Source organism: Scyliorhinus torazame, chromosome 1 (genome assembly GCF_047496885.1).
Source record: "Scyliorhinus torazame isolate Kashiwa2021f chromosome 1, sScyTor2.1, whole genome shotgun sequence".
Taxonomy (NCBI): Eukaryota; Metazoa; Chordata; class Chondrichthyes; order Carcharhiniformes; family Scyliorhinidae; genus Scyliorhinus; species Scyliorhinus torazame.
In genome coordinates, this window is record NC_092707.1 from 315,126,381 (window position 1) to 315,153,819 (window position 27,439).

The following is a 27,439-nucleotide window of genomic DNA, read 5'->3' on the forward strand; positions in this document are numbered from 1 at the left end:
ATTCACCAAAGAGAAGAAATTGGTAGATGTTGAGTCTGGAGAAGGGTGTGTAGATAGCCTGGGTCACATTGAGATCCAAAAAGACGAGGTGTTGGGAGTGTTAAAAAATACTAAGGTAGATAAGTCCCCAGGGCCTGATGGGATCTACCCCAGAATACTGAAGGAGGCTGGAGAGGAAATTGCTGAGGCCTTGACAAAAATCTTTGGATCCTCGCTGTCTTCAGGGGATGTCCCGGAGGACTGGAGAATAGCCAATGTTGTTCCTCTGTTTAAGAAGGGTAGCGAGGATAATCCCGGGAACTACAGGCCAGTGAGCCTTACTTCAGTGGTAGGGAAATTACTGGAGAGAATTCTTCGAGACAGGATCTACTCCCATTTGGAAGCAAATGGACGTATTAGTGAGAGGCAGCACGGTTTTGTGAAGGGGAGGTCGTGTCTCACTAACTTGATAGAGTTTTTCAAGGAGGTCACTAAGATGATTGGTGCAGGTAGGGCAGTGGATGTTGTCTATATGGACTTCAGTAAGGCCTTTGACAAGGTCCCTCATGGTAGACTAGTACAAAAGGTGAAGTCACACGGGATCAGGGGTGAGCTGGCAAGGTGGATACAGAACTGGCTAGGCCATAGAAGGCAGAGAGTAGCAATGGAAGGATGCTTTTCTCATTGGAGGGCTGTGACCAGTGGTGTTCCACAGGGATCAGTGCTGGGACCTTTGCTCTTTGTACTATATATAAATGATTTGGAGGAAAATGTAACTGGTCTGATTAGTAAGTTTGCAGACGACACAAAGGTTGGTGGAATTGCGGATAGCGATGAGGACTGTCAGAGGATACAGCAGGATTTAGATTGTTTGGAGACTTGGGCGGAGAGATGGCAGATGGAGTTTAATCCGGACAAATGTGAGGTAATGCATTTTGGAAGGTCTAATGCAGGTAGGGAATATACAGTGAATGGTAGAACCCTCAAGAGTATTGAAAGTCAAAGAAATCTAGGAGTACAGGTCCACAGGTCATTGAAAGGGGCAACACAGGTGGAGAAGGTAGTCAAGAAGGCATACGGCATGCTTGCCTTCATTGGCCGGGGCATTGAGTATAAGAATTGGCAAGTCATGTTGCAGCTGTATAGAACCTTAGTTAGGCCACACTTGGAGTATAGTGTTCAATTCTGGTCACCACACTACCAGAAGGATGTGGAGGCTTTAGAGAGGGTGCAGAAGAGATTTACCAGAATGTTGCCTGGTATGGAGGGCATTAGCTATGAGGAGCGGTTGAATAAACTCGGTTTGTTCTCACTGGAACGAAGGAGGTTGAGGGGCGGCCTGATAGAGGTATACAAAATTATGAGGGGCATAGACAGAGTGGATAGTCAGAGGCTTTTCCCCAGGGTAGAGGGGTCAATTACTAGGGGGCATAGGTTTAAGGTGAGAGGGGCAAGGTTTAGAGTAGATGTACGAGGCAAGTTTTTTACGCAGAGGGTAGTGGGTGCCTGGAACTCGCTACCGGAGGTGGTGGTGGAAGCAGGGACAATAGTGACATTTAAGGGGCATCTTGACAAATACATGAATAGGATGGGAATAGAGGGATACGGACCCAGGAAGTGTAGAAGATTGTAGTTTAGTCGGGCAGCATGGTCGGCACGGGCTTGGAGGGCCGAAGGGCCTGTTCCTGTGCTATACATTTCTTTGTTCTTTGTTTTGTTCTTAACATCAGTCCCTCAGTTCTGGTCCAGTTTCTCTTTTTGAATGAAGGTCCATGCTTCTTCCAACGTTTCAAAATAGTAATGTCTATCCTGGTGCGTGACCCATAATCGCGCCGGCTGCAACATCCCGAACTTCACTTTCTTCCTATGCAGCACCTCCTTGGCTCGATTGAAACTCGCCCTCCTTCTCGCCACCTCCGCACTCCAATCCTGATACACTCTTATCACCGCATTCTCCCATCTGCTACTTCGTACCTTCTTGGCCCATCTCAGAACCACCTCTCTGTCATTGAAGCGGTGAAATCGCACGATCATCGCCCTAAGTGGTTCTCCAGCCTTTGGTCTCCTCACAGGGACCCGGTGGGCCCCTTCCGCTTCCAAGGGGCCCGAGGGGGCCTCAGCTCCCATTAGCGAGCGTAGCATCGTGCTCGCGTAAGCCCCGCCGTCAGCTCCTTCCACTCCCTCGGGGAGACCCAGGATCCGGAGGTTCTTTCTCCTTGATCTATTTTCCAGGACTTCAATTCTTTCGATGCACTTCTTATGGAGCGCCTCGTGCGTCTGCATTTTGACCGTTAGGCCCAGGATCTCGTCCTCATTGTCCGTTACCTTCTGCTCCACCACACGGAGCTCTATCTCCTGGGCCTTTTGTGTCTCTGTAAGCCCCTCGATTGCCTGTAGCATCGGGGCCAGCACCTCCTTTTTTAGCAGCTCCACACACCGTCTTAAAAATTCATCCTGGTCCGGTCCCCATGTTGGCTGGGCTCCCTCCGACGCCATCTTGTTCCTTTCTTTCCTCTGCCGCTGCCCTCGAGGATTCTCCGAGATCTGGCCGCCGCCGATCTTTTTCTTTCCCACTGGGGGGGACTCCCTGTTCCTTCACCCCACACCGGGTTTCGTCGAAAAAAAAATTCCCGTTGGGGCTCTTAAAAGAGCCCGAAGGTCCATCTATGCTGGAGCCGCCGAAACGTGCGGCTTAGCTGGTCATCGCCGCAACCGGAAGTGCCGAGAAACAAAGTTAATGGGTGCGATTCTCCAGAAAAATTTCTAAGTGTTTTAGCGAGTGGAAACGGCCGTGAGCTTTCTGGCGCTCGGCCCAACAAGTCTGGCAACACTATTCAACATTCATTGGTCCACTTAACGAGGCCTCACGGACTTCTCGCCGGAAATTAGGCTCACCAGCTGATTCGCCAGCACCGCGCACGTCAGCCCACTGCTAAGAAGGTTGAGCAGCACTTATTAAGCTAACTCCAGCCAGTTCGTAATAATGGTGCCCAGGAGACCGGCCCCAAGATTCGGGGATGCAAATTTGGGGCGACTGCCAGGAGGGATGTCCTGTTCTCCAGAGGGTCCAGGAGGGTCAGCCATAGGGCAGCCAGTACTGCCTGGGATGAGCTGGTGGCAGCTGTGAGCGCCGGGAGTGTGACCAAGGGGACTGGCTTCCAGTGCAGGAAAAAGGTCAACAACCTACACGGGGCAGTACGCGTGTGGCTGAGGATGCCTTCTCTGTGTCTCTTCAGGAAAAGCTCTCCCAAAATCACCAGGAGAGGGCCCAGACTGGAGGTGGTGTGCCGGACATCAGAATCCTCACCACCTTTGAGGAGCGTGCCCTGGAGGCGACCGGTGAGGCCGAGGACACGGTGGTCACCAATGTGGAGGCTGGCAGACGCTGTAGAGGTGAGGAACCACTGGGCTCCACCCGGGGGATCTGCCAAACGTGAGTTGTTATTGCCACCTCCCTCTCCCCCGTCTCTCTCTCTTCACCATCTCTCGCTCTCTCCCCCTCTCTGACCCATCCCTCCCACTGACCGCATGTCCATTCTCCTGCAGGTCCTCCAACCAACGGCACCGGCCCATCCCGGGTGGCCCCTTCTCCAGTCACCCACTAGACCACCTCGGAGGAGAGCTCCGAGGATGCCACCGTAATAGTCGTGTCACAGCTTTCATCCCCACCCTCCACCAGCACGGATACACACACCTCAGTGAGAAATGTTAATGGTCAGGCTTCTGGGACACAATCTGGTGAGCACCACATTGTTGCTGATGTACATCAGGTGGTGGCAGGAAGCCCCAGGCGAGACAGCAGTCGGAGCTCTGCTGGATCCCAGGACCCAGCTGGGTCTCAGCCTGGCGCTGAGCTTGTGGAAGAAGCCATTCCAGACCTGATGAAGACGTAGGGTGTGGCCGGGACATTCAGAGGGAGATGTCAGCGTTACTCCAGTAGATCCACAGCTGCTTGGAGGAGTCCCAAAGACTACGGGCGCTAGAGATGTCGCCGGCAATGCGTGGCACCGAGGCCAACACAGCTAGGATGGAGACCGCAGTGGAGAGCCTGGTGCATGACGTCGGCAGCATTGGTGAAGGTGTCCAAGACGCCATGCAGCCGGTGACGGCCATGGCAGAGGGTCTCGGCAGAATTTCCGACTCGCTAGGGGATGTGACCCAGTAGCAGGTGACCTTGATGTGGTTCTCTGGGAAATGTCTCGCTTTCAGATGGCCATGGCTGAGGTGCTGTGGAGCTTGCTGCAGTCGAAGGTGGGCATTGCCGTGGCACTGCAGACCATGTCCCAGTCACGGAGGAGCACCGCCAAGGGCGTCGACATGATGGTGCGGACCATGGGGAACCGGCAGGGCTGGCAGAGACAGATGATGCAGGGTCAGCCAGTGCGTGAACCAGCTGCCCCTACGTCCCAAGGTGAACCCCAGGGCCTTATGGGCACCAAGGAGGAGGAGGGGGCGCCGGGTGTCAACCTGGACTCGTCCCATGGAGTTGCGACCGTGGCCCCTAACTCCCGAGTTCCACCCCTCTGATGAGGCCGCGTCTCACATCCAGCACACGGGACAGGACATCGCAGCTGTGCATGTGCCTCCGACAAGTGAGTCGGGGCACTCTGGCCTCAGAGCCACCAGAAGAAGCCGACCAGGAGCATCGAAGGCAACGGGATGTGGTAAGCAGCTGGCTGCCTCTACCTCAGATGTGTATCCTTGGGAAAGACCTAGAAGTAGTGGTAGAGCTATGAGGGCAAAGTACATTGAGGAACACTGAGGGCACTGGGGGGGGGGGGTGAGGGATGCAGGTAGGGGGAGTTAGGGGGCTGGGGGTGAGGGCAGCAACTCACCCACCCTCCGGCCGTGGACAAGTTCCTGGAGCTGTGTACCATCCCCTGGATGTTCGGATGTTGCGTGTGTGATGTTGCCGCCCGTGGTGTTCAAGCACAGTGTCCAGGCATCAAGGTGCGATTGGGATGCTCGGCAATGACTCACACGCTATATGGCCTGCCCACCCATTGTTTGTCAATTCTCTGTTAGCAATAGCCTTCAGCCGCACGGCCAGTGGCCTCGGCAGTTGGTGGGGGTTATGGGTTGTCAGTGGGGCAAGGACAGGAGTTGCCCCCGGAACAGGTACACATGATCCAGGGGTGGCATGATGGTGCCACGCGCAGTTCCCCCCCCCCCAGTTTGCCCCCCTAGTGCCTCCCATGGCGACCCATCCCTGAGGAGGTCCCCCATCCCCAGTCAAGGGTCCCCCACCCACAGTCGAGGGTCCCCCACCCAAGAGTCCCCCATCCCAAGCCGAGGGGCGTCCACCCTCCGTCGAAAACTGTTCAACAAAATCTGTATATTCCAATAAAAAGAAAATTTCAGCAAAAAAAGGTCTATATGTAGCTTACTAAGGAGGTTAAGGATAGTATTAGATTAAAAGACGACACAATGTTCTTAAAAAAATATTTGTAGCCAAGAGACCGGGAGTGTTTTAGAGATTAAGAAAGGGCCACCAAAATGTTGATGAAAAGGAACAAAATTGAGTATGAGTGTATAAGAGTTTTTACAAATATATAAAAAAAAAGAAGGTAGCTAAATTAAATTTTGGTTCTTAGAAGCAGAGAAAGGAAACGTTATCATAAGGCATATGGAAATGGCAAAGGTGATGAAAAAATATATGGGCCGCGATTCTCCCAAAAAATTTCAAAGGTAATTTGTGGTGGGGTTTTCAGGGAGCTTCCTGCCGGCTGTGCCGGCGAGTTCCTCACCACTATTCAATGACACTTAGTGTCCCTTTTTGGGGGCTCTGGGGAGTTTCTCACTGGTTTAGCCCACACAGAATTGTTTTTAGCACTGGGGAGCTGAACGCAAAGACCTGGCCGCCATTTGGAAAGGGTGACCCGATCTCCAATTGAGCTTGTGGGTCCCCCCACCCATGGGCAATGTCACCCCCCCTCCAAAAAAACATGCACACTACCCCACAGCCCCCAAGTGAGGACACCCAGCTATGGGGTCCCCCCCCTCTTCAGCCCCTCCCCCCCAGCCTTCTTACAGCACCCCCTCCCTTCTAGGACCCCCACCCATTAATCCTCCAACCTCCTAGAGGCCCCTACGTACTTGCCCTGCCCTCCCCGACCCTTCAAACCCCCCCTCCACCCTAATTTCTTGGGCATGGCCCCCCTCACCCCCTAACCCTTGCACCCAGGCAGTGCTCCTGCTGACTTAGCAGTGTCATCCAGGCACTATGGCAGTGCCATGGTGGCAGTGCCAAGGTGCCCATGTTCCAGGTGGAGGGCCAGCGGACCACCCCGCATTTACCCTGACCACCCAGGGGAATCAGTTGGCCCGGGAGACCCCCCGGGTGCCGTTCCGATTGGTCCACGCTTGTGTGGACCAGTACTGATTGGCGCCCGGCTGCAGTCTCCCTGAGGAGGCCGGAGAATCAACTGAGGCTGGTGGATCCCGGGCAGGTAGGTCGTAAGTACGTTTACAACTTCCAGGAGCGGCGTTTGGTCACGCACATTTGGGACGGAGTTCCGACTCCGACTTCTGGTGAATCCGGCGAGGCGCGGAGGCTGTCAGGAGGCTTGCTGGAGGCTTCTCCCGGGATTCTCCGGCTGGGTTGCGCACTCACTTGAGCGCAATGTGGCAAGAGAATCATGCCCTTTGTACCTGTCTTAGGAGTCCTCTTTTGACTAGCCCATGCCCACAGTAGATACCCGCTGGAGGCATGTGCTGCCCATGGGATGAAGACCTGCCCTACATACTAACAGCTCTCCCCCTCACTGGGGCCTGCCTGATTAGTTCCAGTGAGCCTGCATTAATTGGGCTGGATACTTCTGCCACAAGATTGCCACGGGCAAGGTGTAGCACATGTAAAGGTCCATTGACCTCAGGTGGGAATTTCTGATCGCCAGGCGGGCGCAGCTGGAGAATCCCGACCCTTATCTTCACTCGAGGTTCCAGTGCCGATCCTGCAACCCAGTGGTGCTGCCATTACTGGAGCTGCGGCCTCTGACTGGTGCTGGGAAATTCTTACAGAGGATGATGAACACACTGGCTCCAACCAGGTAAGTGCCTGAGTCACACTCAATCTGGTCAGGGTGATGTGGGATGGCTGCAGTGGGATTGTCATCAGTTCTCCAGTTAGTGTGTGTCCACTTTTGCCAGCATTAAATTCCATCCCTAGATTCTAGATTGATCCCAGCAGTTTGGAGCTTAGCAAATGTAACACTACTATTCAAGAAAGGGGGAAGAGAGAAAACAAGAACTACAGGACCACAATCCTCTTGGGTACAGAAATTCCAATGGTCCACAACACTTTTGAGTGAAGAAATATCTTGACATCGCTGTCCTAAATGATCTGCCCCTTATCCTGAGATTGCCCCCATGTTCTAGATTCTCCAGCCAAGGGAAACAACCTCTCGGTGTCTATCCTGTCAAGCCCCTTCAGAATCTTTCAATGAGATCCACTCTCATTCTTTTCAAAATGATCCAATTTGCCAAGCCTCTCATCATAGGACAATTTGTAGCCATCTGGGATGGCCACTCACAAAGGGAAATATGGCCACTTGCAAAGAATCAAGGGAAATATGGCCAATGCAGGATCCAGACGAACTCAGAGCATAGAGCGACACCCGATGCTCCTCCCCACCCCGCACCAGCCCCCTCCAGTTCCTCGACTCCCTCAACACTATGGCCAGGGGTTCAATCGCCAGTGCAAAGAGCAGGGGGGACAGGGGACCCCCTGCCTCGTCCCCCGGTGTAGCTGGAAATACTCTGACCTCCTTCTGTTCGTGGCCACACTTGCCACTGGGGCCTCATATAGCAGCCTCACCCACCTGACGAACCCCTCCCCGAACCCGAATCTTTTCAACACCTCCCACAGGTACCCCCATTCCACCCTATCAAAGGCCTTCTCCGCATCCATCGCCGCTACTATCTCTGCCTCCCCTTCCATCGCCGGCATCATTATAACATTCAAGAACCAACGTACATTAGTATTCAACTGCCTCCCTTTCACGAACCCCGTCTGATCCTTGTGTTTGACCTGCGGCACACAGTCCTCTATCCTCATGGCCAAAATCTTTGCCAGCAACTTTGCATCTACATTTAGGAGTGAGATCGGCCTATATGACCCACACTGTAGGGGATCCTTGTCCCGCTTCAGGATCAGGGAAATCAGCACTCTAGACACCATCGGGGGCAGAGTCCCCCTTCTCTTGCCTCGTTGAAGGTCCTTACCAACAGCGGGCCCAGCAGGTCCAAATACTTCTTGTAAAATTCAACCGGGAACCCATCCGGCCCCGGTGCCTTCCCCGCCTGCATGTTCCCTATCCCTTTGACCAGCTCCTCCAACCCAACCAGCACCCACAACCCTGCCACCTGCCCCACCCTCGAGAAACCTCAGCCGGTCCAGGAAGCGACCCATCCCTCCTTCCTCCAGTGGGGGCTCAGACCGGTACAGTTCCTTGTAGAAGTCCCTGAAGACCCCATTGATACCCACCGCACTTCGCACCGTGCTCCCTCCTCCATCCCAAACTCCCCCGATCTCCCTAGCTGCCTCTCGTTTCCGAAGCTGGTGCACCAGCATCCGGCTCGCCTTTTCTCCGTATTCATATACCGCCCCCACCGCTGCGCCTCCGCCTTCCTGGTGGTCGACAAATCAAACTCAGCTTGGAGGCTACGCCGCTCCCTAAGCAATCCCTCCTCCGGGGTCTCCGCGTATCTCCTGTCCACCCTCACCATCTCCCCCACCAACCTCTCCCCCTCTCTCCTCTCCCCCCTCTCCTTGTGTGCCCTAATGGAGATCAGCTCTCCTCTGACCACCGCCTTCAGCGCCTCCCAGACCACCCCTACTTGCACCTCCCCATTGTCATTAACCTCCCAGACCCGCCGCTCACCTCCTCGTCCGCCAGCAACCCCACCTCTAGGCGCCGCAGCGGGCGCTGGTCCCTCTCGTCCCCCAACCCGAGGTCCACTCAGTGCGGAGCATGATCAGAAATGGCTATCGCTGAGTACTCCGTATCCTCCACTCTCGGAATCAGCGCCCTGCTCATGACATAAACGTCAACCCGGGAGTAGGCCTTGTGGACATGGGAGAAGAATGAAAATTCCCTGGCCTCCGGCCTCGCAAACCTCCATGGGTCCACCCCTCCCATCTGGTCCATTAACCCCCTCAGCACCTTGGCCGCCGCCGGCCTCCTGCCCGACCTAGAGCAATCCAGTGCCGGGTCCAGCACAGTGTTGAAATCCCCCCCCATTATCAGGCCCCCTGTCTCCAAGTCCGGAATCCGGCCCAGCATACGCCGCATGAACCCCGCATCGTCCCAATTCGTGGCATATACATTGACCAACACCACCCGCTCCCCCTGCAGCTTGCCTCTTACCATCACATACCTACCGCCATTATCTGCCACAATGCTCGACGCCTCGAGCGACACTCTCTTCTCCACCAAGATCGCCACCCCCCGATTTTTTGCATCCAAACCCGAATGAAACACCTGCCCACCCACCCCTTTCTCAACCTCACCTGATCCGCCACCCTCAGGTGTGTCTCCTGAAGCATGGCCACATCCGCCTTCAGCACCTTCAGGTGCGCGAACACCCGGGCCCGCTTTACCGGCCCATTCAGTCCCCTTACGTTCCAGGTTATCAGCCGGATCAGGGGGCTACTCACCCACCTCCCCCGCCGACTAGCCATAGCTCTTCCTAGGCCAGCCATGTGCCCGCGCCCCCCGCACAACCTGTTCCCCACAGTGACAGACCCCCGCCCTGACCTCCTCTACCAACTCCAGTTCCCCCTTGGCCACTCCAGCAGCAACCCGGTCCCCCCCCCCTCCCCCAGCTAGGTCCCCCCCTAGCTGCATTGCTCCCCCCATTGCACTCCCATAAGTCAGCTGACTCCTGCTGCCCCCGGCCACTCCATCCACCCCCCCCCCCAGTGTGGAACTTGCTCTCCCCCCCCACCTTGTCCACCAGCAGGCTCTCATCCATTCCACTCCCAGCACGGGAGAAAAAGCCCACGCTTCCCAGCTCCGGCCCCGCCCCTTCAACCCTAAGTGCGGGAAACAGCCCGTGCTTACCACTCGCCCGGCCCCGCCTCCTCTGGCGCAGCTCCCTTTCCAGGCCCGGTCCCACTATCCCCAACTCAGGCCCCCCCCCCGCGGCCCCATCTCCCCTACTGACCATCAACCCCCCCAAGCAGTTTCTCTACAGGATTCCTGATCCGCCATGGCCTCATACGACAAGCTCTTCATTCCAGGGATCATTCTTGTGAACTTCCTCTGGCGGTTCCAAGACCAGCACACCCTTCCTTAGATACAGGGTACAAACTGCTCACAATACTCCCAATGGGGTCTGACCAGAGCCTTATATAGCCTCATTAGTACATCCCTGGTCTTGTATTCTAGCTCTCTCGACATGAATGCTAACACTGCATTTGCCTTCCGAACTGCCGACTGAACCTACATGTTAACCTTATGAGAATCGTGAACAAGGACTCCCAAGTTCCTTTGTGCATCTGATTTCCGAAGCATTTCCCCAGTTAGAAAATAGTCTAAACCTCCATTTCTCCTTCCAAAGTGCATAACCTCACACTTTTCCACATTGTATTCCATCTGCCACTTTTTTGCCCACTCTCCTAGCCTGTCCAAGTCTTCTGCAGCCCGCCTGCTTCCTCAATACTACCTGTTCCTCTACAGTTCTTTGTGTCATCTGCAAACTTAGCACCAGTGCCTTCAGTTCCTTCCTCCAGATCATTAATGTATATTGTGAAAAGTTGTGGTCCCAGCACCGACCCCTGAGGTACATGACTAGTCACCGTCTGCCATCCTGAAAAATACCCCTTTATCCCCACTCTCTGCCTTCTGCCAGTCAGCCAATCCTCTATCCATGCCAGGATCTTACCCTTAACACCATGGGCTCTTAACTTATTTAACAGTCTCCTATGGGCACCTTGTCAAAGGCCTCCTGGAAATCGAAATAAATCACTTCCACTGGTTCTCCTTTGTCTACCTTCCTTGTTACTTCCTCAAAGAACTCTAACAGATTTGTCAGACATGATCTCCCCTTGACGAAGCTGTGTTGACTCAGTCCTATTTTATCATGCACTTCCAAGTACTCCACGATTTCATCTTTAATAATGGACTCTAAAAGTCTTACCAATGACCGAGGTCAGGCTAACCGCCCTATAATTTCCCATCTTCTGCTTCCCTCCCTTCTTAAACAGCAGTGCTACATTAGCCACTTTCCAGTCCTCTGGGACCCTTCCTGCCTCCAGTGATTCCTGAAAGATCACCATCAATGCCTCCACAATCTCCTCAGCTATCTCTTTTAGAAACCTGGGGTGTAGTCCATCTGGTCCAGATGATTTATCCACCTTCAGACCTTTCAGCTTCCCCAGAACCTTCTCCTTAGTGATGGTCACTGCACTCACCTCTGCCCCCTGATTCTAATGGAGCTCTGGCATCCCACTGGTGTCTTCCACCATGAAGACTGATGCAAAGTAACTATTCTATTCCTCTGCCATTTCTTTGTTTTCTATTGTTACTTCTTCAGCCACATTTTCCAGTGGTCCAATATCTATTTTTGCCTCTCTCTTACCTTTCATATATTGAAAAACACTCTTCCTATCTTACTTTATATTGATGATGTGGAGATGCCGGCGTTGGACTGGGGTGAGCACAGTACGAAGTCTTACAACACCAGGTTAAAGTCCAACAGGTTTGTTTCGATGTCACTAGCTTTCGGAGCGCTGCTCCTTCCTCAGGTGAATGAAGAGGTCTGTTCAGACCTCTTCATTCACCTGAGGAATGAGCAGCGCTCCGAAAGCTAGTGACATCGAAACAAACCTGTTGGACTTTAACCTGGTGTTGTAAGACTTCGTACTGTTACTTTATATTACTAGCTAGCTTGCACTCATATTTCATCTTCTCTCCTCCTTATTGCTTTTTTAGTTGTCCTCTGCTAATTTTTAAAGGCTTCCCAATCCTCTGGCTTCCCACTAATCTTCTCCACTTTGTATGCTTTTTCTTTTTCATTTATGCTGTCCTTGGCTTCCCTCATCAGCCATGGGTGCCTCGTCCTCCCCTTAGCATGTTTCTTCCTCCTTGGGATGAATTTCTGTGGTGCCTCCCGAATAACCCCCATAAACTTCTGCCATTGCTGTTCTACTGTCTTCCCTGCTTGGCTCCTTTTCCAATCAACTCTGGCCAGCTCCTCCTTCATGTCTTTGTAGTTACCCTTATTTAATTGTAATACCGTTACATCTGGTTGCAGCTTCTCCCTCTCAAACTGCAGGGTAAATTCTATCATATTGTGGTCACTGCTCCCTAAGGGTTCCTTCTCCTTAAGTTCCCTAATCAAGTCTGCCTCATTGCACATCACCAAATCCAGAATTGCCTGTTCCCTCGTAGGCTCTGTCACAAGCTGCTCCAAAAAAACATCTCTTAAGACATTCCACAAATTCCTTTTCTTGGGATCCACTACCAACCGGATTTTCCAAGTCCACCTGCATAGGGCAGTAGAGCAGAGCTGCTGATTGGCCGTTGCAGGGGAATTTTGCATACGTCCGTGTGCTCACCCTAACTTGGAGGCATACCTGAACAAGAAACCCTAGCTGTTCAAGTGATGACAAGCATCCAGCAGAGGGCAGTAAAGCGGAGCTGCTGATTGGCCGTCGCAGGGGAAATTTGCATACGTCCGTGCGCTCACCCTAACTTGGAGGCGTACCTGAACAAGAGACCCTAGCTGTTCAAGTGAAGACATGCATCCAGCAGAGGGCAGTAGAACAGAGCTGCTGATTAGCCGTTGCAGGGGAAATTTGCATACGTCCGTGTGCTCACCCTAACTTGGAGGCGTACCTGAACAAGAGACCCTAGCTGTTCAAGTGAAGACAAGCATCCAGCAGAGGGCAGTAGAGCGGAGCTGCTGATTGGCCGTTGCAGGGGAAATTTGCATATGTCCGTGTGCTTACCCTAACTTGGAGGCTTATCTGAACAAGAGACCGTAGCTGTTCAAGTGAAGACAAGCATCCAGCAGAGGGCAGTAGAGCGGAGCTGCTGATTGGCCGTTGCAGGGGAAATTTGCATACGTCCGTGTACTCACCCTAACTTGGAGGTGGTTTGTGGAGGAGCTCTTGTCAAGTGACAAGTGAGAAGTCTTTGGCAGGTAGGATCAAGGATAACGCTAAAGCTTTCTATAGATATGTCAGGAATAAAAGAATGACTAGGGTAAGAGTAGGGCCAGTCAAGGACAGTAGTGGGAAGTTGTGCTTGGCGTCAGAGGAGATAGGAGAGATGCTAAATGAATATTTTTCGTCAGTATTCACACAGGAAAAAGACAATGTTGTCGAGGAGAATACTGAGATTCAGGCTACTAGACTAGAAGGGCTTGAGGTTCATAAGGAGGAGGTGTTAGCAATTCTGGAAAGTGTGAAAATAGATAAGTCACCTGGGCCGGATGGGATTTATCCTAGGATTCTCTGGGAAGCTAGGGAGGAGATTGCTGAGCCTTTGGCCTTGATCTTTAAGTCATCTTTGTCTACAGGAATAGTGCCAGAAGACTGGAGGATAGCAAATGTTGTCCCCTTGTTCAAGAAGGGGAGTAGAGATAACCCTGGCAACTATAGACCAGTGAGCCTTACTTCTGATGTGGGAAAAATCTTGGCAAGGTTTATAAGAGATAGGATGTATAATCATCTGGAAAGGAATAATTTGATTAGAGATAGTCAACACGGTTTTGTGAAGGGTAGGTCGTGCCTCACAAACCTTATAGAGTTCCTTGAGAAGGTGACCAAACAGGTGGATGAGGGTAAAGCAGTTGATGTGGTGTATATGGATTTCAGTAAAGCGTTTGATAAGGTTCCTCATGGTAGGCTACTGCAGAAAATATGGAGGTGATTTAGCAGTTTGGATCAGAAATTGGCTAGCTGGAAGAAGACAAAGGGTGGTGGTTGATGGGAAATGTTCAGACTGGAGTCCAGTTACGAGTGGCGTACCACAAGGATCTGTTTTGGCCACTGCTGTTTGTCATTTTTATAAATGACCTGGAGGAGGGCGTAGAAGGATGGGTGAGTAAATTTGCAGGTGACACTAAAGTCGGTGGAGTTATGGACAGTGCGGAAGGATGTTACAAGTTACAGAGGGACATAGATAAGCTCCAGCGCTGGGCTGAGAGGTGGCAAATGGAGTTTAATGCAGAAAAGTGTGAGGTGATTCATTTTGGACGGAATAACAGGAAGACAGAGTACTGGGCTAATGGTAAGATTCTTGGCAGTGTGGATGAGCAGAGAGATCTCGGTGTCCATGTACATAGAACCCACGAAAGTTGCCACCCAGGTTGAGAGGGCTGTTAAGAAGGCGTACGGTGTGTTAGCTTTTATTGGTAGAGGGATTCAGTTTAGGAGCCATGAGGTCATGTTGCAGCTATACAACACTCTGGTGCGGCCGCATTTGGAGTATTGCGTGCAATTCTGGTCGCCGCATTATAGGAAGGATGTGGAAGCATTGGAAAGGGTGCAGAGGAGATTTACCAGAATGTTGCCTGGTATGGAGGGAAGATCTTATGAGGAAAGGCTGAGGGACTTGAGGCTGTTTTCGTTAGAGAGAAGAAGGTTAAGAGGTGACTTGAGGCATACAAGATGATCAGAGGATTGGATAGGGTGGACAGTGAAAGCCTTTTTCCTCGGATGGTGATGTCTAACACGAGGGGACATCACTTTAAATTGAGGGGAGATAGATATAAGACAGATGTCAGAGGTAGGTTCTTTACTCAGAGAGTAGTAAGGGCATGGAATGCCCTGCCTGCAACAGTAGTGAACTCGCCAACACTAAGGACATTCAAATGGTCATTGGATAGACATATGGACAATAAGGGAATAGTGTAGATGCGCTTTAGAGTGGTTTCACAGGTCAGCGCAACATCGAGGGCCGAAGGGCCTGTACTGCGCTGTAATGTTCTATGTTCTATATTGAGGTCCCCCAGGATTATTGTCACATTGCCTTTTTTACATGCCTTTTCTATCTCCTGATTTATTTTCTGCCCCACATCCTGACTACTGCTAGGGGGCCTGTACATAACTCCCATCTTTGCGATTCCTCAACTCTACCATAGATATTCTCTGCCTTCCGATCCTATATCGCTCCTTGCTAACTTCATTCCTCACTAACAATGCAACCCCACCCCCTTTGCCCATCTGCCTGTCCTTTCGATGGGACACATATCCTTAGATATTTAGATCCCAGACCTGATCCCCTTGCAGCCACATCTCTGTGATGCCTACAATTTCGCACTGGCCAATTTCAATGTGCGCAACAAGCTCATTTACCTTGTTCCGTATACTACACGCATTTAGGGACAACACTCTCAATCCTGCATTGACCACCTCCCTTCTCACACTTGTCACCTTTTTTGCTCTGCCTGAGGGTGATGTTGTTTTCTTATTTTGGCTCTTTATTTCCCCTTCAGTTATTACACCTTCTAAGCTAACATTCTGGTTCCCACCCCCCGCCATACTAGTTTAAATGCTCCCGAGTGACACTAGCAAACCTCCCAGCCAGGATATTTGTGCCCCTCCAGTTTATATGTAACCCGTCCTTCTTGTACAGGTCCCACCTGCCCCGTAAGAGATCCCAATGGTCCAGAAATCTGAAACCCTCCCACCTACACCACCAGTTTAGCCACGTGTTTAGCTGCATTATCCTCCTATTTCTAGCCTCACTGGCACAGGGAGTAATCCTGCTTTTTAGCTTACTGCCTATCTCCCTGAACTCCTTCTGCAGGACCTCACCACTCTTCCTGCCTATGCCGTTAGTACCTATGTGTACTGCGACCTCTGGCTGTTCACCATTCCCCTTCAGGATGTCCTGTGTTCGTGCAGAGACATCCTTGGCCCTGGCACCAGGGTGGCAACACACCATCCTGGAGTCTCTTTTATGTCTACAGAAGCACTTATCTGTGCCCCTTACTATAGAGTCTCCTATAACTATTGCTCTCCTGCACTTTGCCCTCCCCTGCTGAGCAGCAAAGGCAGTTGTAGTGCCACTGTTATGGCTGCTGTTTTTTTCCCCTGATAGGCTAACCCGCCCAACAGTATCCAAAATGGTATACCTGTTAGAGAGGGGGACAGCCACAGAGGATTCCTGCGCTGACTGCCTGCCCTTTCTAGCGGTCACCCATCTGTCTACCTGCACTTTGGGTGTGACCACGTCTCTATAACTCCTATCTATGATGCTTTCCACTACCTGCATGCTCTTAAGTGCATCCAACTGCTGCTCCAACTGAACCACGCGATCTGTGAGAAGCTGCCTATGGTTACACTTGCTGCAGACATAGCCGACCGGAATGCTGGAAACGTTACCGATCTGCCACATCTCACAGTTAGAGCATTGCATCCTGCTGAGTGACATTTAAGCACTAGCTAATTAATTTAAAATAAATACTTAAATACGCAAGATCCTGTGAGGAAAGTCACCCTAGCCTAAAACCAACGTTTGGGCCGCCCCAAATCTCTCTTTCTCCCCGCCCCCCTCGAACGCTGGCGGAGACATGGGAGAATTCTGCTCACAGTTTTGCAACAAATCAATGATGCATGTTCATCATCAAATGTGGAATTGGAATAACGCATTCTTTTGCATTTCAAATAGAGATGAATGAAGCAGAATTTTGAAACTTCTTAACTCTTTGCCCCCAGAGTTTTAATTGGTACTTCAATTTTATCTTTGCCCTGTGAAAAATGTAATCACTAAATAGACAGTTTCAAATTGTGATATCACAATCAAGGGTGGAATTCATCAAGGCGGGGTCGCTCAAAACTGGTGACAGCGAATCAACAGCCCAATTCCCACTCAATTCGATTTCCGTTTCTACTGAAAATGAATGTCACCCCCATACAAAATCAATGGCTTTTAAACTTTATTGCAGGGATGGAACTACCTAAATAAATATCATTGCAAAGACTTTAATCAAGATGTTTTACGAATTTGGATGTACTGACCTTTCCTCGACAGACAGAACGCACACAGTCCAAAAGTCGTCCCGTCTCCAACTGGAATGGTCGACATCGCTTCATTTCCTGATCCCACAGTTTTACTGCACCTCCCTCTTTTGTCCTTTTGGAATTAAGAGCAAATCAATTAGTTTCACAGAAAAATGCAAATAATTTTAACGCTCAAGTTACTCCATGTTAGGTTAGGGGCAACACGGTAGCACAGTGGTTAGCACTGTTGCTTCACAGCACCAGGGTCCCGGGTTCGATTCCCGGCTTGGGTCCTGTCTGTGCGGAGTCTGCACATTCTCCTCGTGTCTGGGTGGGTTTCCTCCTGGTGCTCCAGTTTCCTCCCACAAGTCCCGAAAGACATGCTTGTTAGGTGAATTGGACATTCTGAATTCTCCCTCAGTGTACCCGAACAGGCGCCGTAGTGTGGCGACTTGGGGATTTTCACAGTTACTTCAATGTAGTGTTAATGTAAGCCTACTTATGACAATAATAAAGATTATTATTAACAATATGATGCATTAACTAAATCATAAAGAACTTTGAAACTGATGATATATACCATGGTTTATATGCACTGCGCTTGAGCTTATATTATCGAAATAGATTTTATGTTTTCCAGAATCAGCCTTTCTTGTTACTGGTGTATAATAATGTACCTGTTTAGGTTAATTATTATTTTTTTAAAAATTATTTTTACTGAGTTTTTGATATGCAGGACAAATATAAATATGAACCAACAGTAGGAGTTCAAAAAGAGAAAATAAAAGTTTTTTAAAAAACTAAAATTACTTACACATCGATCGGCTTCAACTATTTACATAGATATATCATAGTTTCCCATTTTAAAAAAAATCCTAAGTGTTTGCAGTGGCAATTGTGGTCCCCTGCATTTCACTTCCCGCAGGTTATCCTTTTGCTTTTCTTCCCTTTGGTTCAGGTTGTCGGGGCCTCCTTGGCACCATTCGCATCTTTCCTCCACCTCAAGGAAGAACTTGCTCATTTTGGTTCTGAATCGGGTACATGTCACCACAGTTCCCTTTCACTAAGATGTCCACATCCAGCAGGTCCTCTAGCAGTGATTGTCGTAGTGGTCGTGTGTACGTCCTTGTTTCCCTTCGTAGCAAGTTTTTGATTTGTAGATGCCTACGTTTGTTTCCTTCCATCATCTGGAATCTTTCGGTCAGCTCTTCGAACACTGTCAGCCTGTTGTTGGTTAAAAGTCGTTAACTATCAGTATCCCCCGTCCTGTCTCCACCTTTTGAAAGTGGCGTCCATAGTCGCCGGCGTGAACCTGTAGTTGCAGCAGACAACATCGGACATTCGGTTAACCCGAAATGCTGTCGCAGTTGATTCCACGACCGGAGTGTTACTACCACCACTGGGCTCGTTGAATACTTATTAGGTGGGGATGGGAGTGCCACCGTGGCTAAGGCACGGAGGGAGGTCTCTCTGCAGGAGTCCTCCTCCATAAGCACCCACTCGGCTTCTGGATCCTTTACCCATCCCTTTGCGCTCTCTGCGGTCGCTGTACAGTAGTAATATTGCAGGTTTGGGAGGGCTTGGTCACCCACGGATCTCGTTCTCTGCAGTACTCTCTTTGGAATCCTTGCATTTCCCCCCCCCGGGCCCCCATACAAACGCCATAATCAGTTTGTCCAGTGAGTTGAAAAAGGCCTTGGGGTTGTGGATTGGGATGGATTTAAACAGGACGAGGAACCTGGGCAGTACGTTCATTTTGATTGTCTGCACCCTCCCCGCCAGGGAGAGTGGGAGTGTGTTCTATCTCTGCAGGTCCTTCTTAACTTCCTCCGTCAGGCTGGTCACGTTCCACTTGTGGATCCCTGTCCAGTCATGAGCGATTTGGAATACCAGGAAGCGGAATTTGTGTTGGGCATGTTTAAATGGCAGCCCCTCCAGCTCTGCCCCTCCCCTTGCGGGTTCACCAGGAAGATTTCGGGCTAGCTCAAGTTATGTTTGTAGCCGAGGGGGCAGCATGGTGGTGCAGTGGTTAGCACTGCTGCCTCACGGCGCCGAGGTCCCAGGTTCGCCAGCAATCCGTCTGGTCCCGGAGCCTTCCCCGCCTGCTATATTCTGCCCCACTGATGAAATATCTGGCAATTGAAAATGGCAGGGAAGCAAGGCTTTTCCCTTGAATGCCCATGGCCTGGCTTATACAGGAGGTTGCTTGCATAAGCAAATTCGGAATGACACAGGTTATGAAACCTTATTTGCAATCTTTAAGTACAAATGCATGTCGTATGCTCTGTGCATGCTCCATTCATTTGTACCAGGCAGAAAGTGGTCCAACTGGCAAACTTTAAAAAGAACCATTACAGGATGCTTCACAAGTGACGGGAAAACATTTTTGGAGGGGATCTGGGGGAGTAGCAATGTATGAATCCATCCCTTTAAATTATTTCAGAAGAAATGCCCCCAAAAAAGGATATCTACCATTCCTTATACATTAATTATCAGATCGCCTGGAGTCCTTCAGGTGTCCATTCATTTCCTTTGTCATATGTTTTCTCAAAACATATTTATAGAAACCTTTCACAATCTTCTTTGAAATTAATGCAACTGAAATTTCATTACATCTTATCGTTCTCGATCTCGAGATTTTTGGTAACTTTTACCTTTCCCTGCATTGCTCCTTTCCTTCCATAATATCTTGACTCGTATTGTTTCAAACTTAATGTAACTTTATCCACCACATTACTTCCTTTATTGCTCATGCTATTAACCTGGATCAGATGGCATATATATTTTACAAGTTAGGTTTCTTCTGAGATGGCCAAATACAGTCTTAGGCTGTAAATTCCTGCCAGCTCATCTACCTTATGCAAGGTACCGGGAGCCAGTTTAGCTCAGTTGGCTACCACCACCAGTTAGCTTTCCCCCTCAAAGGGGTAAGCAGCCGATGGTCATCTGGGACTATGGCGACTAAACTTACCTTACTATGCAGTGCACTTCCAGTGAGAAATGTGCTTCCTGTGCAATATACTGGGGCTTACCAGGATCTTCAGCATGAAAAAGGTCGGGTGCTGCACAGACAAATTTCCAGTTCTTTATATGCTACAGTAGAAACCTTACAGTTCAGAAGGCGGCCATTCGGTCCATTGAGTCTGTACAGACTCTCTGAAAGAGAACTCTCAATATGCCCTTAACCTAACCTATACATCTTTTTGGACACTAAGCGGCAATTTAACGTGGCCAATCCACCTAATCTACACATCTTTGGACTGTGTGAGGAAACCGGAATACCCAGGGGACACCTACGCAGACACAGGAGAAAGTGAAAACTCCACACAGACAGTGATCCAAGGCTGGAATTGAACCCGGGTCATTGGTGCTTTGAGGCAGCAGTGCTAACCACTGTGCCACCGTGCTGCCCCAATGGTTAAAGGAGTTAAATTTTTATTGGCACCTCCAAACAAATCTTATAAATTATAGGTTGCAAACAGGATTCTTAGGTAATTAAGATAATTTATCGGTAGAATTAAACACAATAAACGCATGTCCATGTCAAATAGCAAATGGAATGAAACAGTTTTTAAAGTGGTGTGCTTTTATCAGGATAGATTTGGCTCTAGAAAAACACAATAAAACATATAAAAATGTATCTTACGGTCTTTCCTTGCCTCCAGTGACAATCAAGCCATCCCTTAGAGTTGTGTACATCGTAAAAACAGGCCCTGTATGGGCTTTTGCTACGATACGGGTTAAAATGTGCTCCTTCCAGACATATACATCTCCGTTTATGGCACCAGTGAAAGTAAGATTGTTCTATAAATGAGTGGTATAAAAACAAATTGTCAAGAAGATAGTTGTGTCATGAACCTGGAGGTGAAAGCAAAATAAATTCTTCCATTTGTTTGCAAAGGTAATAATAAATCTTCATACTGTGGTTTGCCACAATTTTGACTTGTCTATCAATGGAAAATTATATTTCATCAACTGCTTAATTGCTGTTTTGTCTGAAATCATTAATAACATAGTCAATCTCTTGGATTGTTTCAAACAGGAATCAAGAACTGGGGCACAAAATTTGGAATTGTGGTACTCCTAGAGACAGTGAAGCCTAGAAGCCAGACTATCCAAAGTGGGCACACTGCTCCTTGCGCAATGAGACAGGATTAATTTATAACATTATAGTGAAGACACCTCTAGGTGGCAGTGATCATAATACAATTGGGGGAGAGAAGAGCTTATCCATGACTTGTACTTTAAACTTAAGTAAGGGCAATTATGAGGCCATGAAAGTGGAGCTAGCTAATATAGTTAAGGGATAGGGTAATAATAGAGGTTCAGTAACAGACATCTAAATATTTTGGAATACACAGAATAGACACAGTCCAATGACAAAGAAAAATTCCAAGAGGAGGGTCCACCATCCATGGATAACTAAAAATGTGAAAGACAGCATCAAACTTAAGATAAAGCATATAATTGCACAAAGACAGCTGGCACATCAGAGATTGAAAAGAATATAAAGAACAGTAAAGAATGACAAAACTATTAGTAAGGAGGAAAACATTAGAGTCCGAGGGAAAGCTAGCTAGTAATAAAGATGGATAGTAAGAGCTTCTTTAGATATTTAAAAAAGGAGAGTTAAAAAAGTGAGCATTGGTTCTAGAAAGTGGTTCTAGAAAGTGCAACTGCAGAATGAATAACGGAAAGTAGGAAGATGGTGGATGAATTAAATAGATATTTTGCATTGGTCTTCTATGCAGGGAACACAAGTAGCATCCCCGAATGTAAATCAGGAAATGGAAGGAAAGGAGGAACTCTGGAAAATTACAATCCCGAAGGAAGTGGTATTGAGCAAACTGTTGAATCTGCAGGCTGACAAATCTCCGGGTCAGATTGGACCTCACCCTAAGGTCTTGAAAGAAGTGGATAGTAAAATAGTTTATGCATTGGTTTCAATTTTCCAAAATTGCCTAGATTCAGGAAAAATTCTATTAGATTAGAAATAGTGACTGTAACTCCTTTATTGAAAAAGAGAGGAAGACAGAAAGCAGGAAACAACAGGCCAGTTAGCTTAACATCTGTCAGAGGGATAACGTTAGAAGGCATTATTAAAGATGTTATAGCCGTGCACTTAAAAAAATTCAAAGCAATCAGGCAGAGTCAACCTTATTTTGTGAAAGGGAAATCATGTTCAACCAATTTATTGGAGTTCGTTGAAGGAGTCACATTTGCTGTGGATAAAGGGGAACTGGTGGATGTACTGTACTTAGATTTCCAGAAAACATTTGATAAGGTGCCACATCAAAGATTATTATGGAAAATAAAAGCTCATGGTGCTAAGCCTAACATATTGGCATGGACAGAAGATTGGCTAGCTAACAGAAAATAGTTGGCATAAATGGGTCTTTGGTTGGCAGGATGTGACGAATGGTGTGCCACCATTACCTCCGCCTCTCTGCCCTCCAGGGGCATCATAATCACATTGAGTAGCCTTCTTAGGTTGGCTACCAGCTGCCTGCCCTTTACAAACCCCGTTTGGTCCTCCACAATCACTTCCAGTACACAGTCTTCGATTCTGGATGCCAGGATCTTGGCCAGTAGTTTAGCGTCAACATTAATCAAGGTGATTGGCCTATAGGACCCACAGGCTTGCAGATCTTTATCCCGTTTTAATATCAGCGAGATGGTAGCTTGCGACATCGTCGGGGGTAACACCCCATTGTCCCTCGCCTCGTTAAACACCCTAACCAGCACCGGCCCCACTATCTTCAAACATTGGCTGGCGTGTTTTAAGGGCTACCTCGACACGGCCGCCGACACCCCCACAGAAAGACAAAAGATGCACCTTCTACGCTCGCGGGTCAGCCCTGGGATCTACCCTCTGATCGAGGAGGCGGAGAATTATGCTGCAGCAATCGAGCTGCTAGAAGGACACTATATCCGCCCTGTGAACCAGATCTACGCCCGTCACCTGCTGGTCACTGGCAGGCAAGGCCCCGAAGAAACGTTGGAAGACTTCTACCGGGCGCTGTTGGTGCTGGGCCGAAACTGTGGCTGCCCGCCAGTTTCGGGGAATGAGCACAAGGAACTTTTGATCAGGGATGCTTTCGTGACAGGTATGACTTCCCCCGATATCCGCCGAAGGCTCCTAGAAATGGACACTCTGGGACTTACTGAGGCAGGGGCCCTGGCGGGGTCCATGGACGTTGCGTATAACAACACGCTGGCCTTTGCTCCCGGACGCGCAGCGGCCCCCTGGGCTGCATGGCACCCCATTGCGGCAGCCCCTCAGACCTTCTCTCTGACCCCGCAAGCCTGCGCGGCGAGACGGCCCGCTACCGCCGCTGGACAATGCGGTTTTCTTCTGCGGGCAGGCGAATCATCCCCGCCCGCGCTGCCCGGCCCGCACCGCCACCTGCAAAGGGTGCGGCAAGAAGGCCCACTATGTCGGGGTCTGCCAGGCCCGCGCCGTGGCCGCGGTCTCCAGCGACTATCGGCAGCCCCTTTTTCAGGCCCCGGCCGTCCAGTGCCCGCCGCCACCCCCCTACCCTCAGGCCGCGTGCGACCCGCGGGCGCTGCCATTTTGTCCCCCGGCCACCACGCTGGCGGTTGGGTGCCGCCATTTTGTCCCTCTCCGCTGCCACCTTCTTCATCCCCGGACTCCATGTGCGACCCATGGCTGACGCCATCTTGGATGGGGCCCCAGACCCCCAGCACAGCCAACTACACGCTGCCCGACCAGAACTCTCCATTACTGCAGCTGGCCTCGGTGACTCTGGACCAGAGTCGGCCCCGGACGCTTGCGAAAGCTACCACGACGATCCCCATCAACGGCCACGTGACGTCGTGCTTGATCGAGTCTGGGAGCACGGAAAGCTTTGTTCACCCCGACACAGTAAGGCGCTGTTCTCTTGTCACCCATCCTGTAAACCAAAGGATCTCCCTGGCCTTCGGGTCACACATGGTGGAGATAAAGGGGTTCTGCCTAGCGAACCTCACTGTCCAAGGCAGAGAATTCCGCAATTTCCGCCTGTACGTCCTGCCGCACCTCTGCGCAGCCACCCTCCTTGGGCTGGATTTCCAGTGCCATCTGTAAAGACTGACTTTTAAATTTGGCGGCCCTATACCCCCCCCTTACTGTCTGCGGCCTCACGACCCTTAAGGTCGACCCGCCTTCCCTGTTTGCGAACCTCACCCCGGATTGCAAACCTGTCGCCACCAGGAGCAGACGGTACAGTACCCAGGACCGGACCTTTATCAGGTCGGAGGTCCAAAGGCTGCTGAGGGAAGGGATCATCGAAGCAAGCAACAGCCCCTGGAGGGCTCAAGTAGTGGTGGTAAAGACCGGGGAGAAACATAGGATGGTCATTGACTACAGCCAGACCATCAACAGGTTTACGCAGCTGGATGCATACCCTCTCCCCCGTCCGACCTGGTGAACAGGATTGCACAATACAAGGTTTTCTCCATGGTGGATCTCAAGTCTGCCTAACACCAGCTACCCCTCCGTAATGGTGACCGCCAGTACACTGTCTTCGAGGCAGATGCGCGGCTCTACCAATTTTTAAGGATTCCCTTCGGAGTAACGAACGGGGTCTCGGTCTTCCAACGTGAGATGGACCGATGGTTGACCGGTACGGCTTACGCGCAACGTTCCCGTATCTTGATAACGTCACCATCTGCGGCCATGACCAGCAGGACCACGACACCAACCTCTGAAAATTTCTCCAGACCGCGAATATCCTTAATCTGACTTACAATAAGGATAAATGCGTGTTTAGCACCGACCGTCTAGCCATTCTAGGCTACGTACTGCGAAGTGGAGTTATAGGCCCCGACCCTGAATGCATGCGCCCCCTCATGGAGTTCCCCCTACCTCACTGCCCCACGGCCCTGAAGCGCTGGCTCGGCTTCTTTAGCTATTATGCACAGTGGGTCCCCAACTACCGCAGACAAGGCTCGACCCCTGATCCAGTCCACAACCTTCCCCCTGTCGACGGAGGCCCGCCAGGCCTTCTGCCGCATCAAAGCAGACATTGCAAAAGCCACGATGCGCGCCATCGACGAGTCCCTCCCCTTCCAGGTCGAGAGCGATGCGTCCGACGTAGCTCTGGCGGCCACCCTCAACCAAGCGGGCAGGCCCGTGGCTTTCTTCTCCCGCACCCTCCATGCTTCTTAAATTCGCCACTCCTTGGTCGAAAAGGAGGCCCAGGCCATAGTAGAAGCTATGCGACACTGGAGGCATTACCTGGCTGGCAGGAGATTCACTCTCCTCACGGACCAACGGTCGGTTGCCTTCATGTTCAATAATGCACAGCGGGGCAAGATTAAGAACGACAAGATCTTGCGGTGGAGGATAGAACTCTCCACCTACAATTACGAGATCTTGTACCGTCCCGGGAAGCTGAACGAGCCTCCTGATGCCCTGTCCCGCGGCACTTGTGCCACCGCACAAGTGGACCGCCTCCGATCCCTCCACAAGGAACTCTGCCACCCAGGGGGTCACTCGTTTCTTTCATTTGATCAAGACCCGCAACCTGCTCTACTCCATCGAGGAGGTCAGGACAGTCACCAGGGACTGCCAAATCTGCGCGGAGTGCAAACCGCACTTCTACCGGCCAGAGAGGGCGCACCTGATAAAGGCTTCCCGTCCCTTTGAATGCCTCAGCATGGATTTCAAAAGCCCCCTCCCCTCCACCGACTGCAACACGTACTTCCTGAACGTGATTGATGAGTACTCCTGGTTCCCATTCGCTATCCCCTGCCCAGACATGACCACAACCACCGTCATCAAGGCCCTCCAGGGTATCTTTACACTGTTCGGTTTCCCCGCATACATTCACAGTGATAGGGGGTCCTCCTTTATGAGTGCCGAACTGCGTCAATTCCTGCTCAGCAAAGGCATTGCCTCGAGCAGGACGACCAGTTACAACCCCCGGGGAAACGGGCAGGTTGAGAGGGAGAACGGCACGGTCTGGAAGACCGTCCTGCTTGCCCTACGGTAAATCAGACACCTCATGAACGTCTCCTTGTTTTCCCCAGGAAGTCCTCCTCCGGGACCTCGCTCCCAACCTGGCTAGCGACACCCGGACCCATCCTGCTTCAGAGACATGTGAGGGTGCACAAGTCGGACCCGTTGGTCGAGAGGGTCCACCTGCTGCATGCCAACCCCCAGTACGCCTATGTAGCGTTCCCTGACGGCCGCCAAGACACGGTCTCCCTTCGGGATCTGGCGCCCGCCGGAGCCCCATGCACCAGTGCCCCCACCCTCCCTGCAGCATCTGACAGGAGGGTCAGTACTCCCGCCGCCCCTGCATAGGCCCAAACAAGCCCCGACGCCCCCTACAGGCGCCCCCCCCCCTGCCCACTTTTCGCCCCAACAGCGCCGCCGAGGGGTGACGAAGCTGCCTGGGAGGACGACACCACGTTCCCGGAGTCGCAACCGCCGGGAACCCCATCAGGATCACCGCCGAAGCCCAGACACTCCAGAAGGACAACCAGGCCACCCGATCGACTGATTGCTGCACCATGAACACTTTGCTATTACCCTCGACATCACGGCACCTCCATACCTGGTCCTACCATGCGAAAGGCGACATTAACTCTGGCCATCACCACGCCGGGCTCTTTTTTAACAGGGGCTGAATGTGGTAATAATACCAGGTATTGCGGTACCTGAGAGGTGGATGACCATTGGCTAGACCCAGGAGTCTACCATTGGCTGATGTACATAGCTCCGCCCTGAGAGGCGGAGTATAAGAACCAATGCCGACCCAGCAGCCTTCACTTTCTGTATCGAAGCTGCTGGGGAACAGTTCTAGCAGATTAAAGCCTATTAGTTATGACTCACCTTGTCTCGAGAGTAATTGATTGCACATCACACTGTTTGTTCCATAAGCAGCTCTTTGTATTCTTGGCCCACTGTAGGACCCGCTCCTTGTCCACGAACCTATGGAACCTGACCACCATCGCCCGGGGGGCCCCCCATCCCCTCGCGGCAGCCTCGCCTGCACTCTGTGTGCCCTGTCCAGCTCCAACGGATGCGGGATGAAATCATCCCAGCTTCTGCAGCATGTCTGCCACATATGCCGTGGCATCCACTCCCTCGGCCCCCTCCAGGAGCCCAATGATTCGCAGATTCTGCCGGCGAGACGTGTTTTCCCAGGTCCTCCAACCTGTCCATCAGCCTTGATTGTTGCTCCTTCAACTTTCTAATTTCCACGTCCACTACCGTTTGGAAATCTGCCTGTTCCTCCACTGTCTTCTCCAATGCTTGGACCTTCTTATCCTGGGCGTCCAGCCTTTGGTCCAGTCGCTCCACCGCTTTCTGAAGCGGTTCCAAATTATCACGCTTCAGCGCTGCAAAGCTCTCCTTCATGACCTTCAGCATGTTGTCCAGTGCTGTCTGGACCGTCCGTTCCGTGGTCCGTTCATTGGCTATCTTTCCTCCCACTTGAACTTCCACACCACCTTTGTTCAGCCCCTTCTTTGCCTCTTTTCGCTCCCTTCTAC

General features: G+C 50.9%; 1 protein-coding gene across 2 annotated transcripts in view; it reads right to left on the reverse strand.

Annotated features, from left to right (window-relative positions):
* Positions 1–27,439, reverse strand: part of LOC140424335 (echinoderm microtubule-associated protein-like 6) — a 755,202-nt gene that overhangs the window by 79,736 nt on the left and 648,027 nt on the right. For both annotated transcript variants that reach the window (XM_072507857.1, XM_072507856.1), the window contains 2 exons: positions 20,583–20,740; positions 16,955–17,069 (listed from right to left, as the gene is read on the reverse strand). In XM_072507857.1, coding sequence (XP_072363958.1) covers positions 16,955–17,069; positions 20,583–20,740 — 273 coding nt within the window. The remainder of the gene's footprint in view (positions 1–16,954; positions 17,070–20,582; positions 20,741–27,439) is intronic.